We start from the raw sequence: 23267 nt of genomic DNA, 5'->3' as shown, positions 1-23267 counted from the left end.
AATATGCAAAGGAGCTCCTGCTACAATTCCACCCCTGCATGTCATGTACATTGTACCTAAATGTTACAGAATTAACTAATAAAGAGAAACTCCAATAACATAACACTAAAAATAATCTTTCTATGCTTCTTCATGTACAGGTTTTTTAAATTAAGCTAAAATGTATATTTAATGGAGGGGGTTTAAAATCCCCCAAACCTTACTTTTGAAATCATGGGATCATAGTAAATGCTGATTTCACTTCCTTGTTGTATGCCACTGTCAACACGGACCTTTTAAAGAATGAAAGAAGACAGTTTTACCAACAGTAAAAAGACTTTTTGGAGGGAACAAGTTGCATCAGTAAACTGAACCCAATTAATTACTGTGCATTCCTAGGTCCACTGTTTAAAATAGGAAATTTCATCACTGCTGTTATACTTGAGTTAATTTTACTACTGTATTTATTTTTGTAAAACATCTCAAGAACCTCAGACTATAAATGTCTTAAATAAATGAATTACAACCAATCTTACACAGATGCTCTCAATGGTTTGTATTTTGCAGTTCGCAAATCTAGAACTCTCAGTGTGGACAAACCCTGATTAAATCACTGTCACAAAATGCACATAATTATATCTGGCATCAAAAATGTCCTCACTGCGTAATTGTACCCCCTGTGCCCCACTGTACCCAATATCCAAGGGCTCCAGTAGGGATACAACTGAAGCATGTTCAGCAGGAGCCAAAGAGTTTTGCTTATCAGCCCTATAGGAGTACTGATCTGCTAGCTTTTATGTCTGAGACACTTTCCTTTTGTACTTCACCCTCATCTGGGGCATATTTTTCTTCTCATGATGCCATTCTCTTGAGGTTTGAATGTTTACACAGCTTTTTCCATGACTCTGTTTTATAACGATATAGCCACAATTAAATTTCTGACTCTGCAACGTTGGGGTGGGGTACACACTCATATATTTATTTTGAAGAACCCAATAGCCGTTGGCCAACAAAACTTAATATTATTGCTGATATCCATTTTGATCTGTTGGTGTGATTTCTGCCACAGCAAAGCTGAGGTTATCCATATACATTTTTTTTTTCAGTGACTAATTCAGAAATAAATATTGGTTGAGACTGTTGCTTTTGAAAATTTGGAAACCACACCACTCACAACACTAACAAAATAATTCAAAAGCACTAACATTTTGGGGGTCTGGAGGAGAAAAACCAAAGGCAGATAATATAACATACTATGCTTGGGAGTTGTAGCATAGGGGGAAAAGGGCTAAGAAATTTCCCTTCAATCTTCACCTGGGAGGGGAAAAAAACCCTTGTAATAAAACAGCTCATCTGTCTGCAGCAAGGCAGAAAGAGGTCAACCCAACGGCTGTTAGGCTTTTAGATTTTAATTTAGGCAATTATCAAGGGGCCAGATGTAGAACCTCTTGTCTACAGTATCCACATGAGGTCACAGTGATGACTTTATTATCCAAATGACATGTCCTAATAGGCTTTATTCTCTGCAATGGAAACTGCTTCACATTTTTTTTCTAGTGGGAAAAAAACTTAACTGTGCCTTTACAATAGTACAATTACACATTCATTAATGCAGGCTTCATAACTGCAATGGCAGCTGTCTAGCACATTCATTAGAAAAATGCAAAGGTGCATTAGATGCACTAACTTCAGTCATCAGTAAGATGTTTTTCCTTAACATTACTCCAAATAGGAGAACAAAATCTGGAAGCTATGCAATGTCATGACCAACATGGTAGAGAAGGAAAATCTGACTGCTCGGCTCCCACTTCTACAACATCTTTGCCATGAAATCCCTTCCCTTCCAGCCAAGATGGAAACAAATTAAATCTTTTATCACCGGCATAATAATTTGTTATCAACAGTCTTTCCCCCCCAATAGAAAAACAGGAGTGAAATAGGAGTGGACAGGACTTTTTTTCTGGAAAAAGAGATCTCAAGACAGAAATGAAGGAGAAACACAAGGGCGCCCATGAACTTTTAAACATTTTTTGAGAGTTTTGTTTCCACAAAGAGGTTCCGGAACTCATTCCCACAGGGAAAAAAGCCCTGGGATTGGAAAAAACCAAGCAATTCCCAACAGAGCCAAGCATAATTCCTCATAAGATACATGATTAACATCTTTTTTATGTTTTAAGACTACCAAATCCTGAAACAAAATACATCTACTCTTTGGATGCTATGCAAGTTTGGTGCCTCATATTTTAAAACGCCTTACGGTGCTTAATCTTGAAAGTATTTTACAACCCAGCTCTGGAATTTGGGCACAGATATGCTGCATGTTTTCTGGCAACACTAAGTTATAAAACAATTTTGGAGAACAGTCTTGGATACAATAGGAGACTTGACAGGATATAATTAACCATCTGATCCTAAGGTACATTTTGTTGGATTTTCTTCAAACCATAGATGGGGCTCACTTAACCGAATGCTCCTATACATAAAAAAGAATACTTCAGAGTGTGGAAATGTTGGAAATACCATAGAGCTAGAGCTGCAGCAGGAACTGGAAGAATATGCCAGCAGCTTGCACAGTGAGGAAAAGCAGTTTCTATAAATTCCCCACTTCCTATTGCAGGGTCCCACTCCCACTACCACATCCTATTCTATTGGAAAGAGTCCAGAGTCCTAAGGAATGACTGCAGGGTATAGATGGCTTAAACAGAATAAAGAAGTCAGCAACGACCTGTTCTGTAAACTCCATTCCATTCAAAGGTCTTTGGACTGAAGCCTACATTTAAAGGGAGACTAAAGTAAATCCAACCAAGATACAAACTTACCACCTTAGCACAAAAAGTCACTCTATTATATATAGGGGTGTGCAAAAAACCTAGCATTTTTCAAGTATTTTTCGGGTCTATTGGACCAGAAAAAAATTCTGTATTTCCAAAAAAATCCCAGATCCCAATTCTGGTATAGTATTCAGATCCAGAATTTTTCAGAGAAGTCGAATTTTTTCAGGTCCAATGGGCCCAAGAAGGAAAATATCGATTTTTTTTTTTTTTAAACCAGCCCAACTCTGGGGCTGGGTTGGCTTCTCCTGCAGCACAGTTTAAACCTTGCTGCAGGAGAAGGTGACGCCAAGATCTATGTGTGGCGGAAGGTCTCTCTCTCTCTCCCCCCCCACTGCATGCAAATCCAGCTGGGAGGACTTTTCCTGTGGTTCAGTTCAATGATCCCTCTAAGCTGTGGAGTCCTGTGAGAAAGAATTCTGCTTTGTGAGGTACTGACATTAAAGCTGTGAGCTGCTGCATAAATTAGTTTGCTCTTGGGCCATTTTTCTTGAGCTAAGACAAAAATACGTGAGCCGGAGGTTGAAAAACTATGAGCTAGCTCACACTAACAGCTTAGAGGGAACACTGGTGCAGTTTAAATTGCCTTGTGAGAGAAGCAGGCCCCAGGATTTGCATGCAGCTGGGATCTCTCTCTCCCTCTTTATTTATTTATTTTATTTAGATAATTTATATTCCGCCCTTTCCCAGATGGGCTCAGGGAGAATAACAACATTTTAAAACAGTAAAACAACCATTAAAAACCAATAAAAGTAAACAATACAATTTGGCAGCTCAGTTGGGCACATCATAATATACTGAACATCAGATAGTATAAATAAAAATAAAAAATAAAAAAATAACAAATAGTATAAAATCCGTATTTCAGCAGAGGTGGTATCGCAGCATAGGATCAGCAGATAGGACACTCGCTGCCTCAACGAAACGTCTGGTGGAATAGCTCTGTCTTACAGGTGTTACAAAAAGGTAACAATTCAGTAAGGGCCTGGACCTCTGAGAGTCTGGATCTCTCACTATCACACACAGATCTGACTGGGAGGGCTTCTTCTGCAAATGCTGTTTAAAAACTGTGCCACGGAAGAAGCTGGCCCCAGGATGTGTGTGTGAGACTGAGGTCTCTCTCTCACACACTACCGCACACAGACCTGGCTGGGAGGACTTCTCCTACAGCGTCATTTAAACCATGCTGTAAAAGAGTCTGGCCCCAGGACCACCTTTTATTCGGGCTCCACTATACCAGTGGCTGGTCTGCATTTGCATAGGGAACACTTTCCCTATGAAGAAAGGTTAAAACGTTTGGGGCTCTTTAGCTTGGAGAAACGTTGACTGCAGGGTGACATGATAGAGGTTTACAAGATAATGCATGGGATGGAGAAAGTAGAGAACAAAGTACTTTTCTTCCTTTCTCACCATACAAGAACTCGTGGGCATTCGATGAAATTGCTGAGCAGTCAGGTTAAAACGGATAAAAGGAAGTACTTCTTCACCCAAAGGGTGATTAACATGTGGAATTCACTGCCACAGGAGGTGGTGGTGGCTACAAGCATAGACAGCTTCAAGAGGGGGTTAGATAAAAATATGGAGCAGAGGTCCATCAGTGGCTATTAGCCACAGTGTATATATATATATATTTTTGCCACTGTGTTACACAAAGTGTTGGACTGGATGGGCCATTGGCCTGATCCAACATGGCTTCTCTTATGTTCTTATGTACCTGGAAAATATCAGTTTAAACCAAGCTACAAGAGAGGATCAACTGCAGTGGCAGAAGCCGCCTCCCCTTACAGCTCAATATAAACCAAGCTGCAAAGTAGCCGAACCCAGCCAAGGCGACATGGAGCTGTCAGCTCCCACTGCCCATTTGGTATAGCTGAATATACTGGTAGCTGATCAGATTCTCTGATCTGTATTCGGCTTAAATAATACCCCAAAAAATACTGGTAAGGGGTTTTTTTTCCAGCTCGGTTTATGCCAAATGCACACCCTAACTGCAGTCCAAGCTCTCTGCTCACGACCTGAGTTCAATCCCAGAGGAAGCTGGGTTCAGGTAGCCGGCTCAAGGTTGACTCAGCCTTCCATCCTTACAAGGTCGGTAAAATTAGTACCCAGCTTGCTGGGGGTAAAGTGTAGATGACTGGAGAAGGCAATGGCAAACCACCCCATAAAAAGCCTGCCATGAAAATGTCATGATGCGACGTCACCCCAGAATTGCAAACGACTGGTGCTTGCACAGAGGACTACCTTTTAAAACAATTATATACTCTTGTTTTCTGATATGGCTTTCAGTTGATGCAAGTACTAAATAAATCTTGAAGATCAGCTGTGTGAATGCAGCATAATCCTACCATAAAAATATAATATTTTCTGGAACAGAGAACACGTTCCAGCAGGATATCAGAGTCCCACATGTGCACTGACTTTAGAAAGCAACTCCAGACCCTGGATATTGAAATCCAACTGACACCAGTTCTCTCAATTTGGTGAGGTGGTTAAGTGTGGAGACTCTTACCTGGGATAACCGGGTTTGATTCCCCACTCCTCCACTTGCAGCTGCTGGAATGGCCTTGGGTCAATCATAGCTATCACAGAGCTGTCCTTGAAAGGGCAGCTTCTGGGAGAGCTCTTTCAGCCCCACCTACCTCACAGGGTGTCTGTCTGTTGGTGGCAGGGAGGGCGGTAAAGGGCATTGTAAGCCACTCTGAGACTCTGAGATTCAGAGTGTAGGTTGGGGTATAAATCGAATATCCTTCCTTCTGGCCTGGTTAGAAAGAAAGCTGGAAGGACCACACAAAAGGAGAAAGAACACCTCATCCTTCTCTCCCAGAATGTCAGGTTTCTGGGTTTGTTTGTTTTTTAAAAAAAACCAAGCATATTCCCTATTCCTAGGCATTGCTCCTTGTTAGCTCAGAGTGCAACTGTGATGGGGTTTATTTGCATGTAAAAATGCAAAGGAGGACTGCAGCCTTAAAGCCCTTCCCTCACTTCTTCCCTTTGATTCCCCCACCCCCAGATCCATCCAGCATCCATCCCTTTCCATTATCCACCACCAAATACCCTCCTCCACAATCCCCAGCAATTGTCCTCACCCTGATCTAGAGGTTGCCTACTTTTTTTCTTACTAGGTACTTTTCCTGTCCATTTCACAGCAGCTTAAACTGCAGGAGCAAGCCAGCAATAAATGTTTGCTCTATTTTGTCAAAGGTTCCCTCTTTATTGGTCAGTTGGCAGCCTTACCTGGAACTCCCACTGCTTTTTAGCTACTGATCTTTTTCCTGTGATGCTCATTCTGAGCAACAGCCTGAAAACTTTTTTGCCTCTCTAGCATGCCAATGTGAGCCCTGCACCCTCCATCATATTCTTCTCTGGGGCATGAGATAATTGAGAAGTTCCCCCTCACCCCACCTCTTCCACTGCTTCCAGTAGGGCTCATTTTCCAGATGACAATCCTGTTCCTGTGGTAGACAAGCTCCTCTAAGCAGCTCAGGAAACAGAACAGGGAGCAGAGCAAATGGTGAGCTTTTTGCAGGACAGATCATGCAAAGAGGATGAGGACAGATGAGGGTCTGGCTGCTCCCATGCAGATCATCGTTACAAGGAAGAAGCAGCCTGCAGACTGTGAGGCTGGCTGGCTATGCAGGTGCAGGAAGGGGGCAACAGTGTTCCCTCTAAACTGAGTTGGTGTGAGCTAGCTCACAGATTTTTAGCCTCCAGCTCATACATTTTTGTCTTAGCTCAGGAACAATGACCCCAGAGCACAAAAATTTATGCAGTAGCTCACAGCTTTAATACCAGTAGCTCACACAATAGAATCTTTGCTCACAAGGTTCTGCAGCTTACAAGGAACATTGCGGGGCAGGCTGAGGAAACTGAGCCAATCCCCAGCATCCATCTCTTATTCTCATTTTGTGTTGGGGGTGGGGGGGGGAGAAGAAAGGTGGCAGCATAAAGAGCAGAGGCATTCCATGGAAGCCAAACTCTACTGTGTCAGCTGGCATCCCTCATAACTGATGTTGGGCCCTCTGAATTTTGTCCTTCCAGCCCCCTTTTTGTTGGCAGCCCTGAACTTAAGGTTTGATTTACCAACAAATAAAGGTTAAAGACCATCAGAAATCAAGAAGATATGTCTGAATTGTATGGTTAGTGATTGGTTCATAAAGGGGTGGCAGTTCAAATGTCAATATGGAGTCTATGTTGCTTCTGATATACTTGAGAGACCGTTGTTCAAGACCAAGGTATCTATTGTCCATCTGGTTTTTTAATTAGAATGAAAAAGAAGTGCATTTGTGCGGAAACAAAAAAATGAAACAAGGAATTCTGCACCACAGACAGAAGTACTGGCCCCAATAAGTGCCAGGATTCAAACTCTTTCAATCACTTATAATTCCATCCTAAGCAAAAGTTAATACTTTCTAAGCCTTCAATGGACTTAGTAAAATGAAAGACTGGCACTAGGCTGTGATCCTAAGAACACAGGAGGGACGGTGGCTCAGTGGTAGAGCATCTGCTTGGTAAGCAGAAGGTCCCAGGTTCAATCCCTGGCATCTCCAAAAAAGGGTCCAGGCAAATAGGTGTGAAAAACCTCAGCTTGAGACCCTGGAGAGCCGCTGCCAGTCTGAGTAGACAATACTGACATTGATGGACCAAGGGTCTGATTCAGTATAAGGCAGCTTCATATGTTCAAATGTGTGTAAGTCCCAATGAATACAATGGGACTTACTTCTGTGTGAACATGATAGCACGGCAATGTTGAACACAGACATCTGAGAACTAGGTAGTCAATGGTAAAGCAAAACCAGGCTCCAGATTAAAACATGCTTCTTCTCTGTAATCTTTTCTTTCTTATTGCTTGATATGCACTAGGGCTGAACTCTGCCAAACAGAAAAGCTATGTTACCCCCAGATAAGTAAGCAAAACTGTTCAGTAGCTTGGTACTGAAAGAATGGCTAACAGAAATAATTTCTAATAAATTCCTTCCTTCTGCTACATACTGTCCAGCCTAAAACAAGTCAACCATCTTTTTATAAAATCATGATAAAATGACAACACTTCTATGTCAATAAGAAGACTGAGCCAAAAAAAAAAGTGTACTTTTTCCTCACCACATATCTCTTTAAAGGAAAATGCTAAAAGACAACTTGCACTGTATTATTCAAGTTTCTGGACTGAATCATTTTAAAATTATAAAATTCTCCCAACCTGTTGCATTAATCTCTCAATTTCAAAAGTTTCTGCTACAGAAAAAAACAAGCAAACCCCACTTGCTAAATAAAAATAGCTGCTCTATTTTTAACAAGATGGCAGGAGTCCACAGGACGATAACAGCCCAGCCACTCTGTATGTGATCCTCAAAACCAGTGGTCTTAGGCTTCCACAATAATTAAAATTTCTTCTTTCAGTACTATGATGGGCCACGTGAATCTCTCTCCCACCCTTCATTTTCAATTCACCTCTCCCCCTAAGCACAACTCCCAACCCGCCATGTCTACCTGACAAGTGACAGCCCAATCTGATTAAATGCTTGCAAAGGAGGGGACTCGTGGGCCTCCATGACAGGCCAAAAGTGATCACCATGGAGATACATAATTACAGCTGTCAACGCATCTACTGTCCTGCTGGCATCAATTTGATTGCTTCCAGCAATAATGATAGACAAAGCTTAGTATGCACTCTCTTGTACCCAATCACTTTATCTATTCCGTGGTCCATTTAGCTGACATGCAACATTCGCACAAGCAAATAACAGCAGTAAGCAGAACATTTAAGGCATTTTAATTGTTTTTTCTTTCTCTGGATGGCTCACAAGTGCAAATGTTATTACATAAAACTCCTGCTGCAGCATTAATTGAAGAAAGATTTGGTGGGACAAAGACTGTAGGGGGTACAGTTTGTCCATTATCACTTGTACTTTCAACAGGTCTCATGTTTAGAAAATTGCAAATTGCAAAAACTTGCGAGGGCAAAATATCTGACATCCTGTTAGCTATTATAACATGGTGAAAACCCTCAACCTGCCCCTGGAGTAATTACTGAAAATTCTTTCTTAGTTCATTTGGGTTTCATTAAATATGCTTAAGATACATTCTCTAGGTAATAGCAGTTCCCCCCACCCTTCTTCCATTCAACATCACATAGTGCCTGCTAAACCTTGACAATTTGTATTTCTGGTCTAAGCTTTGAACACAGCATGAAGCCTTAAAGCCCTAGAAAGGGTCAGGTCCTCTCTAGGAAGCATATGGGCAAAAACAATTTAAGAAGTGAAATAAATCCTATATCCAATAACATCACCAAATTTAGGATTCCGCCTGTAATCTTTCACCATTTTTCCCCATGCAAGCAATCATGGTAAATAATCATATTCACAGACGGTATTGGCTTGTCATTTCACAACACCGACACCATGCCATATATACGCACTTATTACTTTGACTACCTTGATTATACAGAAGAGAAGAGATGCCATTGTCCCTTTTTGTACTGGTTGTTAAACAACCACTCTAAACGGACAGTCTACAACACCGAGATATGTAATGATCACTTTTCGTCAACTGTAGCAAATTGCATTTGGCTTTAAAAGCTTGAAAGCTAAACAAATAGGACTGCTCCTCGTTCGGGCATTTAGCAGTTTGCAGCAGTGGGCAATCTGACATTGCCTACATTTTCTCTTTTGCCATGATTCTCCTGGTTATAACTGCTAATCTTTTTCAAAACAGGATGCATAATATGTACCCAAAAAAGCTAGAAAGAAGGTACAGAATGCTTACTAGGTCTGTTGTTGTTTTTATATACCCAAGGCTCATATATCTTATTTCCAAGTACAGCAAGCTAATAAAATTAACTTCCTCTTCTTTCGTTTAACAAAAGCATTTTAAGGTGACCGGTTTAAGAGGGTGCTGAACACCTATTGAACTCAATGAGATCTGTGGTTTCTTAGCATCTGTGAAAACGAGGAGGAAGGAAGCATCAGAATTACTTACGTGGGGCACATGCAGCGGCTCTTTGTACTGAGACAACCTACCAATAGATGGCAGTCCAAAAGATTTGTAGGGATCCTGAAATGAAATTCAAATGCAGGGTGGTATTAACTTAGTAAGACAAAGCACAGGAAGCGAGGTTAAGTCACTGGGAAGCTAGCAGTTTCCTCCACTTTAAATTTTGAACCAACTATATTTTGTTTCCAAAATGACTTATTTTGGGGGGGGATATGAATTTGCTTCTTCCATTCAAGACGTGGAAGGTTTGTTAAAGCTAAAACCTTCCTGCTGTGCCTTTATTAAACCAAGGGCAATCTTTCTAAGAGAGGACACAATAGTAAGGGCATGGACAGAGAACAAAAACACACAACACAAAAAGAAAGAAACCCTCCTCAAAAAGAAAGAAACCAGACAAGTAGTTGTGGAGTTTTACTCAAGCTCCAACACATCCCAAATATTCACGAACAGCAAGTTATTTAAGGCACAACACACGGCATAAAGGTTTTGCAGCACAGTGTGAAAGAGCTGGATTCTACTACAAATTAAAAATCCTAGGCATTAAATGTTATTGGAAGAATTTTTATAAGACACTATGTTGCATATGGAATTGGTACAGAAATACCAGAACTACCAGCAATATGCAAAATCCTCATGTATTGTTTGACTGTTATTGTTTTTTAACTATAGTCTTGTGATACTGCAGCTGTGCTATGAACGCTAAGGATCACTACACATACTCAGAAAAAGGTGTTGCCAGGGTGAGAAAGGCAACACAGCTCAAAGAAAAAAAGGACTACAGTCACTGAAGGAGGGTGGGGGTGAAGTGTAGCCTTAGCCAAATTGAGAATTACTGCCCACCATAGCAGCATTCGTATTCTGAAATGAACATGGAAAAAAGCAGATAAGAAGTCTTGATTTCAGATCTCAACTGAAGAGCAAGAGTTCCATCAGTTAAACTTAAAAGAACAGGAGGTTTTTTTAAAAAAATAGTTAATGGCTATCTTATCTATAAATAGTGAAAAGTACAGGCATCACTTGTCATTTCCAGATCAGTTTAAACACTAAATCCAAGATAAGGTAAGGCCATACGAAAATCACTGTTCAAACACTATGAAACTGTGCTTGAAAATGAAATAACTGTTGAATGCTTTTCTTCCAAAGGCATATATTTTTCCAACTTTGAAAATGTTTGCATAATGGCAGGGTGAAAAAGGCTCTGTCAGTTATGCTACATGCAACAGATGAAACTCAAAGCAAAAATCTAGTTGCTTTCTGGCATTTACAGGTTCTTACACAGCTATTCACCCTCCCAACTGTTAACAGTTTTTACCTCAGCATAGACACGACATTCAATAGCCCAGCCGTTGATGGGAATATCAGCCTGCTTATGCCTGAGAGGGTAACCCTTAGCAACACGGATCATTTCTTGGACTAGGTCCAAACCGGTAATGCATTCTGTGATGGGATGCTCAACCTGTAAGGGCAAGAACTGTCAGTCAGTAGGTAACACAAACAACTAAATCCCCTGCCCCTCCTCCAATTCTTGGACACCAAACAAAAAAATACTAGAAATGCAAAAAAGGGATGATTTACAATAATAGTTATGCTTTTGGGCGTAAAAAAAAGAACAAGCCCCAAATTCAAGGCATGTGGCAACACACACACACCTAAAAACAAAGCAAAATAAAATTGTGAGCAAGTCATGACACTTTATATGTTAAACCCTAATGAAGGCTTAACTTGTTTCCAAACGTTTGGAGGACTTTTAAGAAAAAGAAAAAAAGCTTGAGACTAAAAATTTTAATCTAGAAATACAAAATATTTTAACTGAAACTGCAAAGTAGCCAGCTGATAATCAACCCATTTCTGCTACATTTAACATGGCATGTACAGGAGTAGCCCACACTCTTCCATACAACTAGACTAGCCTAAATCTCACCCACACGCCTGCTTTCACTAACCTGTCCTGACAAGCAACCAGATTAGCGTAATCTTACATCAGTGCAGTGTAGCAGAAATGAACAGATGGATCCTTCAGGTTTTTTTTTCCCTCCCCCTCCAGACTTATCTGTGTAGTGCTTAGCATGCACAATAGCTGAGCTGGACCAGTAGAATCACTGCGTGCTCTCAGCAAATAGTTGCTAACAGCTCAGGATGATGCTGTCAGGGGAATACCCCCCTCATTCACTGTGAAACCAAGAATGAGAGCCAGTGCACAAGTCTCTCTCGCGCTCTCTCTCTCAAACTCGATTTATACACATGTGTATTTTAGCCAAGCAAAGGCAACTTATTCAACATGGACAAACCATGAAATAAGGTGCACTCCAAAAGAAAGGGGGAAAAGGAACAAGTTCAGGAACTTTGCAGCAAAAGTTCTATAACATGAGTGCACTAAACCATCTGCATATGTGCTTTAAATAGACAACTACCCTACCGTTATTAGGGCTTTTTAAAGAATGTAAAATGTTTTTGAGGCTGGAGCGATATGTCTGAAGAAACCTTTGTGAAGGGAGGTTTCTCTATCAGGAGATGTCATAGCACATGTATTTTGTGACACAGGAAAAGGTCATTGAACAAGACAGATATACTCCTTCAAGTACATTAATTGGAGGAGAACGTTTTCGTCTATTGTAATATCCTTGCAGTGGGCCTTGTAAAAAAAATTAGTAAAAATAAACAGATGGCACCCATAATTAGCCCTCTGTGCATTTGGAGTTTGTTTACAGCACCATATTTTAAGACAGCCTGACAACTTTAATGACATCACTGAAATCAGCACCTTTTTTAAAAGAAAAAGAAAAGAATAAACGTCATCCAGAAATGGGGATTTGATTGTGCTGTTTAGAAACTACCTCTGGGATCAGTTCATTTTGCCTCCAACATGATATGCTTCACTATGTCAAGTTTAATCACAGTATTTAGAGATGAGCACAATTCTGCCATGTCCAATGAAAGCAATTCATTCCTACTAACATTTTCCAACTTATCAAGTACCAATGCTTTGAGAAAAATAGTTTATTTGTACAGGATGTTAATTTGTTATTGCTTTTTTGATGTGCCTTTAAGACTACTACACCCTCAAAACTATGTTTTGGGAAATTATTGAAATCTCTGCAAAAGCATTTTAATTATTTAGTTTTGTCATCCTTTTTCCATGAATCATCACCCCAATGTGAAATACAATACTCCACTGTGGAGTCAACTTTTATTGTTAACCATCAAACTAGGATGAAGCCTCTCTGGAAACCAAAATATTTGCACAATTTATTCTCAAAACACTTACAAACATTTATTTAATCAATTCTTCAAAAGAAATCTTTGTCTTCATAAACATTGTCTATTGCGTCAATATACTTCCTTTGTACAAAGTATGTGCGGGGGAGGAAGACAGGAGGAAAAGAAGATAGGCCATAATGGAAAAAAAAATACTCAATAGTATCTCAACTAACAAGGCATTCATATTCTCCTGAAATTCTATCTATGCATGTTCATCTTAGTGACTGTTTTATTGAGACTTTGATTAATTTGTTGAAATAAACTATTCGAAGTACAAATTAAACACTTAAGATTTTCTTTTCAGCATTAACTTTGGGTCAGGTACAATTTTTATCCACATTACATATGTTATGTATTTTTGTCTTTTCAGCACAATATGTGTTATGTTCTCATGACAATATGAGGCAGAGTTATACTAACTCCCAAGAATATTCCCAGATGACTGACAGTGTAGCAGCCTCCAATGGATAGGCCCTGACTGGGGGGAGGGGGGAGATTTCTTGAGTTGCTCCAATAATTTAAAAAGCTAATTAAAATTTTGGAAATTGCTGAAATGGATAAACTCAGTGACAGCATTTGGCAATGAAATTGGGTATTTACCCTGGTAATCTAAATAGAATTCACTTTTCAACTCATTGTACACTGGAATTCTCATTACGGACATGAAAGACTGGAAAGTAAAATATGTAAATGCATAAATATGTACCATAATATATTTAATTAAAAATATGTGGCCTGAAGAAGGATATTTCAGCAAAAATAGTGATTGCTCAGAATAATCTACTACAATTTATTAAGAGGAAGTGAACATATGAAGACAATCATAACTATCTTTGGGACAAACAGAATGTGCAAAAGCCAATGTTTGTTCAGTGATACTATGCCAGTTATTGAGCCAAAGAAGGTGACCTATTACAACATTAATGCAACACCAAGAACAGGTGACGAGCTCAAATGAAGTAAAGCGAACAGAGCAGAATTCAGCAAGACACTGTGCAAATCAGCAAAGGCTATGCCAATATAAGTTAATATAAGTTAAGGCTATGCCTTTGCTGATTCCTTAACAATCAGAAGAAATGTGGAAAGGACAGCATCTCAGTTTAGCAGCTTATGTGTGAAATGACCAACCTACATTGAATTTCCACAGTTCAAAATGATATGAACGGTGTTACTATCAGCATGGACCCAACCAGATTTCCTGCTGCATCTTGTCCACCTCCTCTCCTTACTACAGCTCCTATCTCACATGGCTTTCGTCCATGCGGGTCCCAACATAATCTTTCTGTGAAGTCTAAAGGGGCCTCCCCTTTTTTATTACCAGAAAAAGCTGGCTGGACCCACTCCAGTATCACCCTGTCTCAGAAAAGTGAACCTTCAACAAGTATCATGAAATCTCCCTTCTCAGCTCAACATGGAAATCAGCTATGGAAGATATCACCATTTTGATCAAGCATCTCCTGAGATATGCTGAGGCTTCAAAGTCAGGGAATCAATAGTTCATATAATCATTGTTCTCTGTATTTCTCAAAGACCAATCAATATAAGTTACTCTTGTTGATTTCAGCATCTGCCATAGTCAGATTCCAGCAAGATTCCTGAGAAGACTTGTTGTCTGCCCAAAGCTTCTTAAGCTCATGGGATCACTTCCACATCAATACTATTCCATCCAAAGATCTGCATCTAATAGTTTTTGCAATCAGATGGGAGTGTAAAACAGAACTGCATTTGTCACTGACATATTGGCCCCTCCCCCATATTCCCAACATTGCCATGGGAGCTGGGAAGAATCATGTTTTCTATCAGATCAGGTTGTGAGCGGTAGACAACTGCTTGGCTAAAGTCTTGATCAGATAACTTCTGTTGAGAATTACTACTTTGGACAGCCTGTTAAAAAGTCAAGGATGATCTTTCACAAATATATTGCCAATCTTTTCCACCAAGGTTAGCATGGAAATAATCTTTGCATTTAAGGAACAAGGAAGCACTCAGCCCTACCCAATGCTTCTTTTAAGATATTAATTTCTGTTCTTTTGGAGTGATTATTTGTCACAAGGAGCAAATAATTCTTGCACCATAAAAGGAATAAAAGCATGTCATGAAAAAGACCAAATGGACCATTAAGACAAAGCAGCTGCTCTATCTGTACCCTATTACATGGCAGTGAGGCATGAACCACTCATATTTGTCAAGAAAGAAAATGCAACAGTTTCCAAATATAGCACAATGCTCATAACAGAGCAGGGTCAGATCACCAGTACAGATCCTCCTTCTAGGTTTTTCTGGGCTGGGTGCTGAGATTTTTCCAGACCTCCTTTGGTCGGATTTTTTCAAGACAAGCACACCCAAAGCAGGTTAGAACCTACACAGGAAAGTGCTGATTTTGGTATTGCCCCTCCCAAATCTAAAGTCATATCCTCCCATTTACCTTTGCATCAACCACCCTGACATTAGCATTTTCCATTTTAAAACATGGTAGTAGCCATTACTACCTTCTACTGGTTTCTTTTTAAAAAACATTGGCAAAGAGTCTGCCAGCAGAAAGAAGGGTGGCAATCGACAAGTGGGAGGGGAAAGGGTAGAGAAAAACCCCATGTGATAGTGAATTCCTTTATATTTACAGTGGCAAATGCTCACGTAAAAGAATCCAACCATATTCAACATTGATCGATATCTAGCCAAAACCTTCAGTAAACATACAGCAAGCTTATTCACACATTCAGTGAACTTACAACAAGCAGTAGACATTGAAGGTGGATTTATTCACAATTTTCATTAATTTACAAAAACATTGCTGCCCTGTAATCGCTAGGTTAAACTGAATATCAACTATTAGCCTCATTTACATCGGATAAATACAGAGGTTTATCACTAGTAAACATTCAGCATCAGATGCCTTACCATAATTTACCTAACAGCACAGAATATGTGTATGTCTTAGTCTAATACTGCACAATGAAATTTTGTTGGGGTGAATCTCTGGCTTTAACTGGTTGAGCTGCGCTGATGTCACAGAGGCCGGTTGGAACAGACAGAAAGGCTTAAGGAAAGAGAAAAAAGGCAGGGGCTTAAGAAAGGCAGCAGAGCCAGGGAAGAAGAGGACACAAGAAAGAAAGGTTGGAAGAGGAGGCCAGCAGGAGACATCTGAGAGGGAAATATGAACTGGAAGAGAGGGAAAGGCAGAAAGCCCATCACTTAGAGCAACAGAAGGTAGCAGCGCTGGAATCCACATATAGATATGTCTGCAAGCATTGGCTGAAGTCCTCTTAGAGTACATATCAGTACTGTATACTTTCTTTCTGAGATCAAGCTTGCAATTTGCACTGAGGTGGTTGCTTGGGGCAAGTAGACTATGGGTAAGCAGCCATTTTTAGTCAAATGTTTAGCTGACCAACTGCTGCCACCTTCACAGGCTGAGAGAGAGTGAAAAGAGACTGGTTTCAGGCTGTGCATCTGGTCACAATTTTCTTCCATCTTAAGGGCTTTGTTGTTCAGTCACACAGTCGAGTCCGATCTTTGAGACCCCATGGACAAAGTCACACCAGGCCCTCCTGTCTTCCACCATCCTCCGAAGTCTGCCCAAATTCATGTTTGTTACATCAGTAACACTGTCCAGCCATCTCATCTTTTGCCGACCCATTCTTCTTTTGCCTTCTGTCTTTCCTAGCATCAGGAAAGTCTTAAAGGCTACAGGTCTTTAAAATGAGGAACACAAGAATTTATGAGAATTTAAATTCTGCAAGCCCAGGCACACAAAACCTTGATACAGTAGTGCTCAGTTCCATTAGAATCCACGAGAACTCTACACTTTGCCTCAATAAGAATTTAAATATCAAGGCAAAGGAGGGGCAAGACAAAAGCCTAAGAATTCTCCAAGGTTTGTTTACAAAACAACTAACTTTTGGGGGGGGGAGGGTACCAGCAGCATGCCATTGGCATTGTTGGTTATGACATTTTTTTATTCAGTTATCTGCTGCTCTAACATGAAATGATAATAAACATAAAGAGGGGAAGTCTAGAAATGCAGTAAAGATAAAGCCTAGAACCCTGTTTCAGGGCTAGGGAAGCACACTAGCGCTAAGCCTCCATGTTCTCCATTCTGATAATCTATTAGAGAGGTCAATGGAGGAAAGCCACAGATTTTACCATTATGTTTCCACCAAACTAAGGATTGTTCTTTTCCTTACAAACCCTCGTTCAAGTGCAACATTTGAGCAAGGACACAGCCACGATTTCTGTTTCAACCTCCAGTTGTAACTCTCCCACACTGTGCCCTACACCATTCCCAAGGGTCCTACAACAGTTTTTCAGAGAAGGCTGAAAAGGGATGGGTTGTGGTGCAGGAGGTGCATGGGCCTGCAACAGTAAGGTGAAGGCAGGAAAGAACTGCCCCACATTTATAACCCAATGCTCCTACCAAATGAACTAGTTTAAAAGACCAGTGTCCACAACAGCCCTCTGTGCTTTGACGTATGAAACAAGAGGCTAAGATCTTATCAATGAAAACTGAGCTGTGAGACTGCCAGTTCTACAGGATATTTTGAGAAGGTTTCCTTTACAAACAATGCAGAAACTTAAAGAGAAGGCTAAATGCAAAGACATAATAGTGGACACAGAACTTTCTGGACACTGTGAAGGAACGACAAGTAAATGGATCATCCAGCTAACTTTCTCCCTCTAAAAAGATATATTACAAGAGGAAGAAGAGAGACACCATTTTAAAGGATGGCAAAAAAACAAAGACATCTGCAGACTCTCCTGATTCTAAAGTTAAATTTGGAAAAAGTATCATTAGAATCATTAAAGCTTGGCTCTTAAGAAAAGGAAACCCTAGATGGCTAGTTACAAGTCCGCTAATAGACATCAAAGTTTGAAGGCTGGAGAAAAGTGACAGATCATCTGGAAAAGCTTGGGGATGAAACCAATAAAATTACTACTCACCAGCCTCAAACTGAAACACTAATTAGGGACAATACACAGCCAAGCTAGAGAAGTTAGAGAAACGTACCTAACATACGTTTTAATTAATGGTTAGTAAATTTCCCATAAAGTCAGAAAGGATAGATCTGCTACTGCAGAAGGGAAGTCTTTCTTAAACTGACTTAAAAAGTGTTTAAAATAACCCCTCTAAAGTTCCAGCAACCACAGGCTTTCCATCTGGAAAGCTTTTTGCTGCAGCCTTGGCACAGAGCATGCAATTGTTGCACATGGGAGTTCCGGCTCTTTGTACCAGAAAACAAAATTTACAGAGAAGCTGAAGTTTCAGGGATTGTTTTATTTTTTTTTGTTGCCAAATTTTCACTTATTTGTACATCAACTTTTTTTATTTCCATGGGTTTCCAAAGAAAAATTCTAGCTGCAATTTCACGACTTTGTTTTCCAACCAATGTGAATCAAATTTGAAGGACTGAACACCTCGCCTAATCCAGGAGGATACCGATCTTGGTGGTGACAGAAAATGCCATCAAGTTGCAGGAGGTTTATGGTCATTCAATGGGGTTTCTCAAGGAAAGAGACATTCAGACTCAGAGGTGGTTACCGCTGCTTGCCTCTGCTTACCAACCCTGGAATTCCTTGATGGTCTGCCATCCAAATACTAGACAAGGCCAACCCTGCTTAGCTTCCGAGATCTGATGAGATTGGGCTAGCTTGGCCCATGCAGGCAGTTAAAACTCTTATTTCCACAGTGCAGAGAGGAAGGAATTCAGCAGCCACAGACAGCAGGCAGTATTACTAACAGGTTCAGGGAGGCATCTGGCAGCAGAGAAAAGAAAGGCAGAATTGTGTATCAGGCAGAGAGGTCTGCAGAGGGCCACTCCACATAAGTGGACAGTTGTATTGGTCACTGCACATAAGTGGAGTTGAGGAAGATGCATTGGCCTTTCAAAAAAGACAATGCTGGGGCAGGGCCAGCATCCTTGTCTTGGTCTTCACACAACTCTGGGCTCTTGCAGATTGTTCAGACGTGTACAATTGCTTGGTGGAAAAACAAACACTGGAAACATAGTACTTGGTGGAAATCCCTTTAAGTACCAGCACAGTGAGTATAATCAGTGGCACCTGCACAGACAGAAATCCTTAAATGTGCATGCATTCAGACTCAGTAACACACAGCAAGCAGCCAGTGGTCTAGTCAATGTAATTCCTATGGCAAACTAAACATGTTCCATTTTTTAAAAAAAATGTTGTTCAGCCGCAGTCGAGTCCGACTCTTTATGACCCCATGGACAAAGTCACGCCAGGCCCTCCTGTCTTCCACCGAAGTCTGCTCAAATTTGTGTTAGTTACATCAGTAACTCTGTCTGGACATTTTTAAAATACTTACAAGTTAGGATCTAAACTGAAAAGGCTACTTTGGGAATGTCCGAGAAACAATGAACAGCAGCATGTTTCCTCATCTGGGCACTAATGACTAGGCAAAAATACACATATATATTAAAATAAAACAGAAAAAGAGCAAGATTCGAATCCAGAAGCATCTGAAAAGACCAACAAGATTTCCAGGGGATAAAGTTTCAAGAGTCAAAGCTCTCCCGAAAAGATTATACCTCGGAAATCTTTTTGCTCTTTAAGGTGCTGCCAGACTCTGTTCTCACTCTTCCACCTGCAGATCAATACAACTACCCACCTGAAACTATTTACTGCAATAGCAACAATAAGACTTCTCAGAGCTTGTTTTGCCTTTTCCAGTACTCAACAAGGAGTATTATAAAAATGATCTGGCCAGATGTTACTGGGGCATTCAAAAACGGCTACATGCAGCTTGCCTGAGTAGTGACAACTTAGCTCCACCACCTGCATGTCTCTGAAAAGCCATCCGCTCGCAGGCAAAGTCATCCTAAAAGCTGACATGGAGCAGAGAATGTCAGAGCAATCCACTGCTGCCCTCTTGCTAGAATGCAACAGCAGTTCAGGGATAACTTTGGCAACTATGCCCTAACTCATCACATATTTTAAAATACAGGTACAATAGCCCCTGTAGTGGGATGCTGTCTTGGCATGCAGAGTCTGTGCAAGATAATCTATAAGGTGCTAGAAAACAGCTGTTCATAGTTCTTGCAGAGTTTTCTCTTAAGTCAGCTAAAATAAGGTTTTGACACATATGTTCATAACCATTTTCAAAGATCCCTTGGTAATTCTAAAGATAACACTTTATTCCAATTTTCAAAATATTTCAGATCAGAAGAAATTCTAAATACCCTTAAAAACCACTAACCAAGAAAGACAAAATATGCAAACCTGCTTACACTTACAGGCACTGGGAAGAATTTTTATGGATAAATTTACTAGTGTATGAGCACTTCCCCAAGACTCAGTTCAATTTCCTGGGTTTCTATAGTGACATCATTGTGACCCAAACTATGCATGTTCAAATATTAACCTTTAATGCTTTCAGTTAAAGCATTCCCCCCACCCCCGCCCCAAACCACCAAAGGACAATCCAGATCAGGGGTGGCCAACGGTAGCTCTCCAGATGTTTTTTTGCCAACAACTCCCATCAGCCCCAGTCATTGGCCATGCTGGCTGGGGCTGATGGGAGATGCAGGCAAAAAACATCTGGAGAGCTACTGTTGGCCACCCCTGTTCTAGATGCTTCAATTCTCTATAGCATGTACAGTAACCGGCGAACAAATACTTCTACCATGTGATTTAAGTAAAACGTTCATCTTTCCAAGGGCTATCATTTTAACTACAAAACATGGTGCCTGGAATTAAATATCACATATCCAGAAATTTAAGAGGTGGGGGTGAGGAGTACTACACAAACAGAATTCTTAGTGCTACTTGGATATGAATTCAAAGCAGTAATATAAAAATGCGATCACTGTATTATACTGAATCTCTCTCTACACACACACACACACACACTTAAAATTAGAAGTCTCTTCTCTCCCCTCTACCACCACCTTTCCCACATGAATACCTGGAGTCTAGTGTTCATTTCCAAGAAATAGAAGTTCTTTTTTGAGTCCACCAGAAATTCCACTGTTCCAGCAGATGAGTATTTTACAGCTTTGGCGAGAGCTACAGCTTGTTCTCCCATTGCTCTGCGTGTCTCGGGATCCAAAAAAGTGCTTACACATGTAAGGGGGGAAAAGTTCTTAAATTTAGACAGCAGCATTTCACATTGTTTATACCTTTGAGACCAAAATATAAGTGGGGGTGAGAAAGAGTGACATAAAGTAACTGAGGCTCACATCAGATACATGGGGTTGGATCCTATGGCACCCTTTCACTAAGTCTTCCTTCAACCAAGAAATGCGTTTTCCAATAATGACTTTTTCTGATGGTGAAAGACTTCATCTAAGGAATAAAAGTATTTATTTGTTGAAGGAATTCTCTCTCCATTGGAAGAAAACTTGCAGGTTAGGGAGACATAGGAGCCAACCCTTTATTTGGCCTAGATCATAATTCTGTTATGGATGTTAAACAACTTTGTGATGTTGACAAACTTAATAAACATAAATTAATGTTAGAATTAAGAGAGCTCTTCCTCATTTCACAGACCAGTTTTAAATATACAAATGGACAAAACATTTATAAATCATACGTGTTTCTTTATTATATCTTTCTCCCCCAAGTCTCTTCCTCTCTCCAAGGAGATTATGGCAGCAAACCTAGTTCTCAATCACAACATTTTAATCCTAAACCACTCTACGTTATGCCTGCCTTTTGTCCTTAGTTTAACTAAAAGCAGACGGGACAATTTTTTGTTAGGAACGTAGGAAGGAGGGGAGAGAGAGAGTTAAGCCCCGCTTCCCCAAGATCATGACCCTGATCCATATTGCTCCCCTCCCTTGAGTTTTTCCACATCCAAATAACAGAGTCAATGATCAACATATCTTTGAAGCACTCACTTGGACAACTGGTTTGTGTTTTGTTTTGTTTTTTAACAAGCAGAAACAAGGTGAGCCACAAAATAAATGCAGCATCACAATCAGCATATATGCTATTTCCAGTCTCAGCATAAAATAGTTCAATATTTCGAAGATCTGCATGTAACATACATACTGGCACTCATGCATCTGTGTATGTACATTTCCAGAATCATAGCCTTCTCCATTAAACAAAGCACATTATTTGTTTTTTAAAAAAATTCAGTTAATGGACTAATATGCAGCACTCCCATTTGCAATGTTTTTGTTTCCATAGAGAACAAATTAAGGCATTAGTGATGGAGGGGTTGGGTATGTGAGTGAGGGGGGTGGGATCTTGAAATGAGAACTTGTAAAGCTTCACACTGAACTGTCTTGCTGTTTCAACTTTCGCCTATAACGCAGAACATGACATCCAATGACAGTAACAGCTTGCAGCTTAAATTATTCTTTCAACTTTACTCTTAAAGCTGAAAGTTTTAATTTTCTGTTTTTCTTACTTGATTTATCTGTTCCACGCAGCAAGGTGCCCCCTCTCCCACCCAGGGCACAGCTGTTTTTTCTTCCTGAGAGTGCAGTTGTGGAAACCCTTTTGAGAATTTCTGTGAAGACTGATCCCTAAACCAGTGAGTTTCCTCACTACAGGACACTAAATATATCACCTTCTCGAGGCCAGAGGCTCAGAAAACACAGGGAGGAAAAACATATATTCTGGCTGTTTTTCTTCACACTATTCAGATGATCATTCTATGCTACACATTCAGATTTATATTGAGTTTTGCAAGTTTTACCTATCAAAGTATGGAGGAGGTTGCTCCCGTCCTCACACTGAGAACCTGATTTGGGTACACAAGTGTATACAGCATTTTTAAAACTGAAATTTGACAATCTGTCTCTCTTCCCATCCACCCCACTTAGAAAGCAAAGACCAACAAGTATTTTATCACACTTCTCATATTAAAGTGGTAAATCAAACAAATGTAATAATCCCAACAGCAGGGGAGTCAGAGAATCAGAATTCTAACAGAACTCTACAACAGAAGACATTTCCTGTGCACAAAATGGTTGAAAATCTGTGTTTATTAAGCGCCTAAAAAGTAACTAGGCGCTGTACAGGAATAAAACATAAATAAAGACAATCTGCCAGCTCACAGGCAAGGACAAGCAAGACACACTACAGAAGGGAGGGGAGGAGGAGGAGTGGATTGAGATGGAACGAGGATAAAAGAGAGGGAATCTATTTCCATTTCCAGGTTGAGAGAACTACAGACTTCACAAATACCTCCTGAAACACTCCGCTTCAGGCTTCACATCAAAACCATAAAATAAAACCCCT

At 40.3% G+C, this 23267-nt stretch overlaps 1 protein-coding gene across 1 annotated transcript in view; it reads right to left on the bottom strand.

Moving 5' to 3' along the window:
* Window positions 1-23267, bottom strand: part of PCCA (propionyl-CoA carboxylase subunit alpha) — a 336154-nt gene that overhangs the window by 189844 nt on the left and 123043 nt on the right. Inside the window, exons 12-15 of the mRNA XM_060233665.1 lie at window positions 20980-21130; window positions 11113-11256; window positions 9786-9860; window positions 204-272 (exon numbers count right to left, since the gene is read on the bottom strand). Of these exons, the coding sequence (XP_060089648.1) occupies window positions 204-272; window positions 9786-9860; window positions 11113-11256; window positions 20980-21130 (439 nt within the window). The remainder of the gene's footprint in view (window positions 1-203; window positions 273-9785; window positions 9861-11112; window positions 11257-20979; window positions 21131-23267) is intronic.

The sequence above is a fragment of the Heteronotia binoei genome, chromosome 3 (genome assembly GCF_032191835.1).
Source record: "Heteronotia binoei isolate CCM8104 ecotype False Entrance Well chromosome 3, APGP_CSIRO_Hbin_v1, whole genome shotgun sequence".
NCBI lineage: Eukaryota > Metazoa > Chordata > Lepidosauria > Squamata > Gekkonidae > Heteronotia > Heteronotia binoei.
This window is presented reverse-complemented; position numbering and strand designations above follow the sequence as displayed.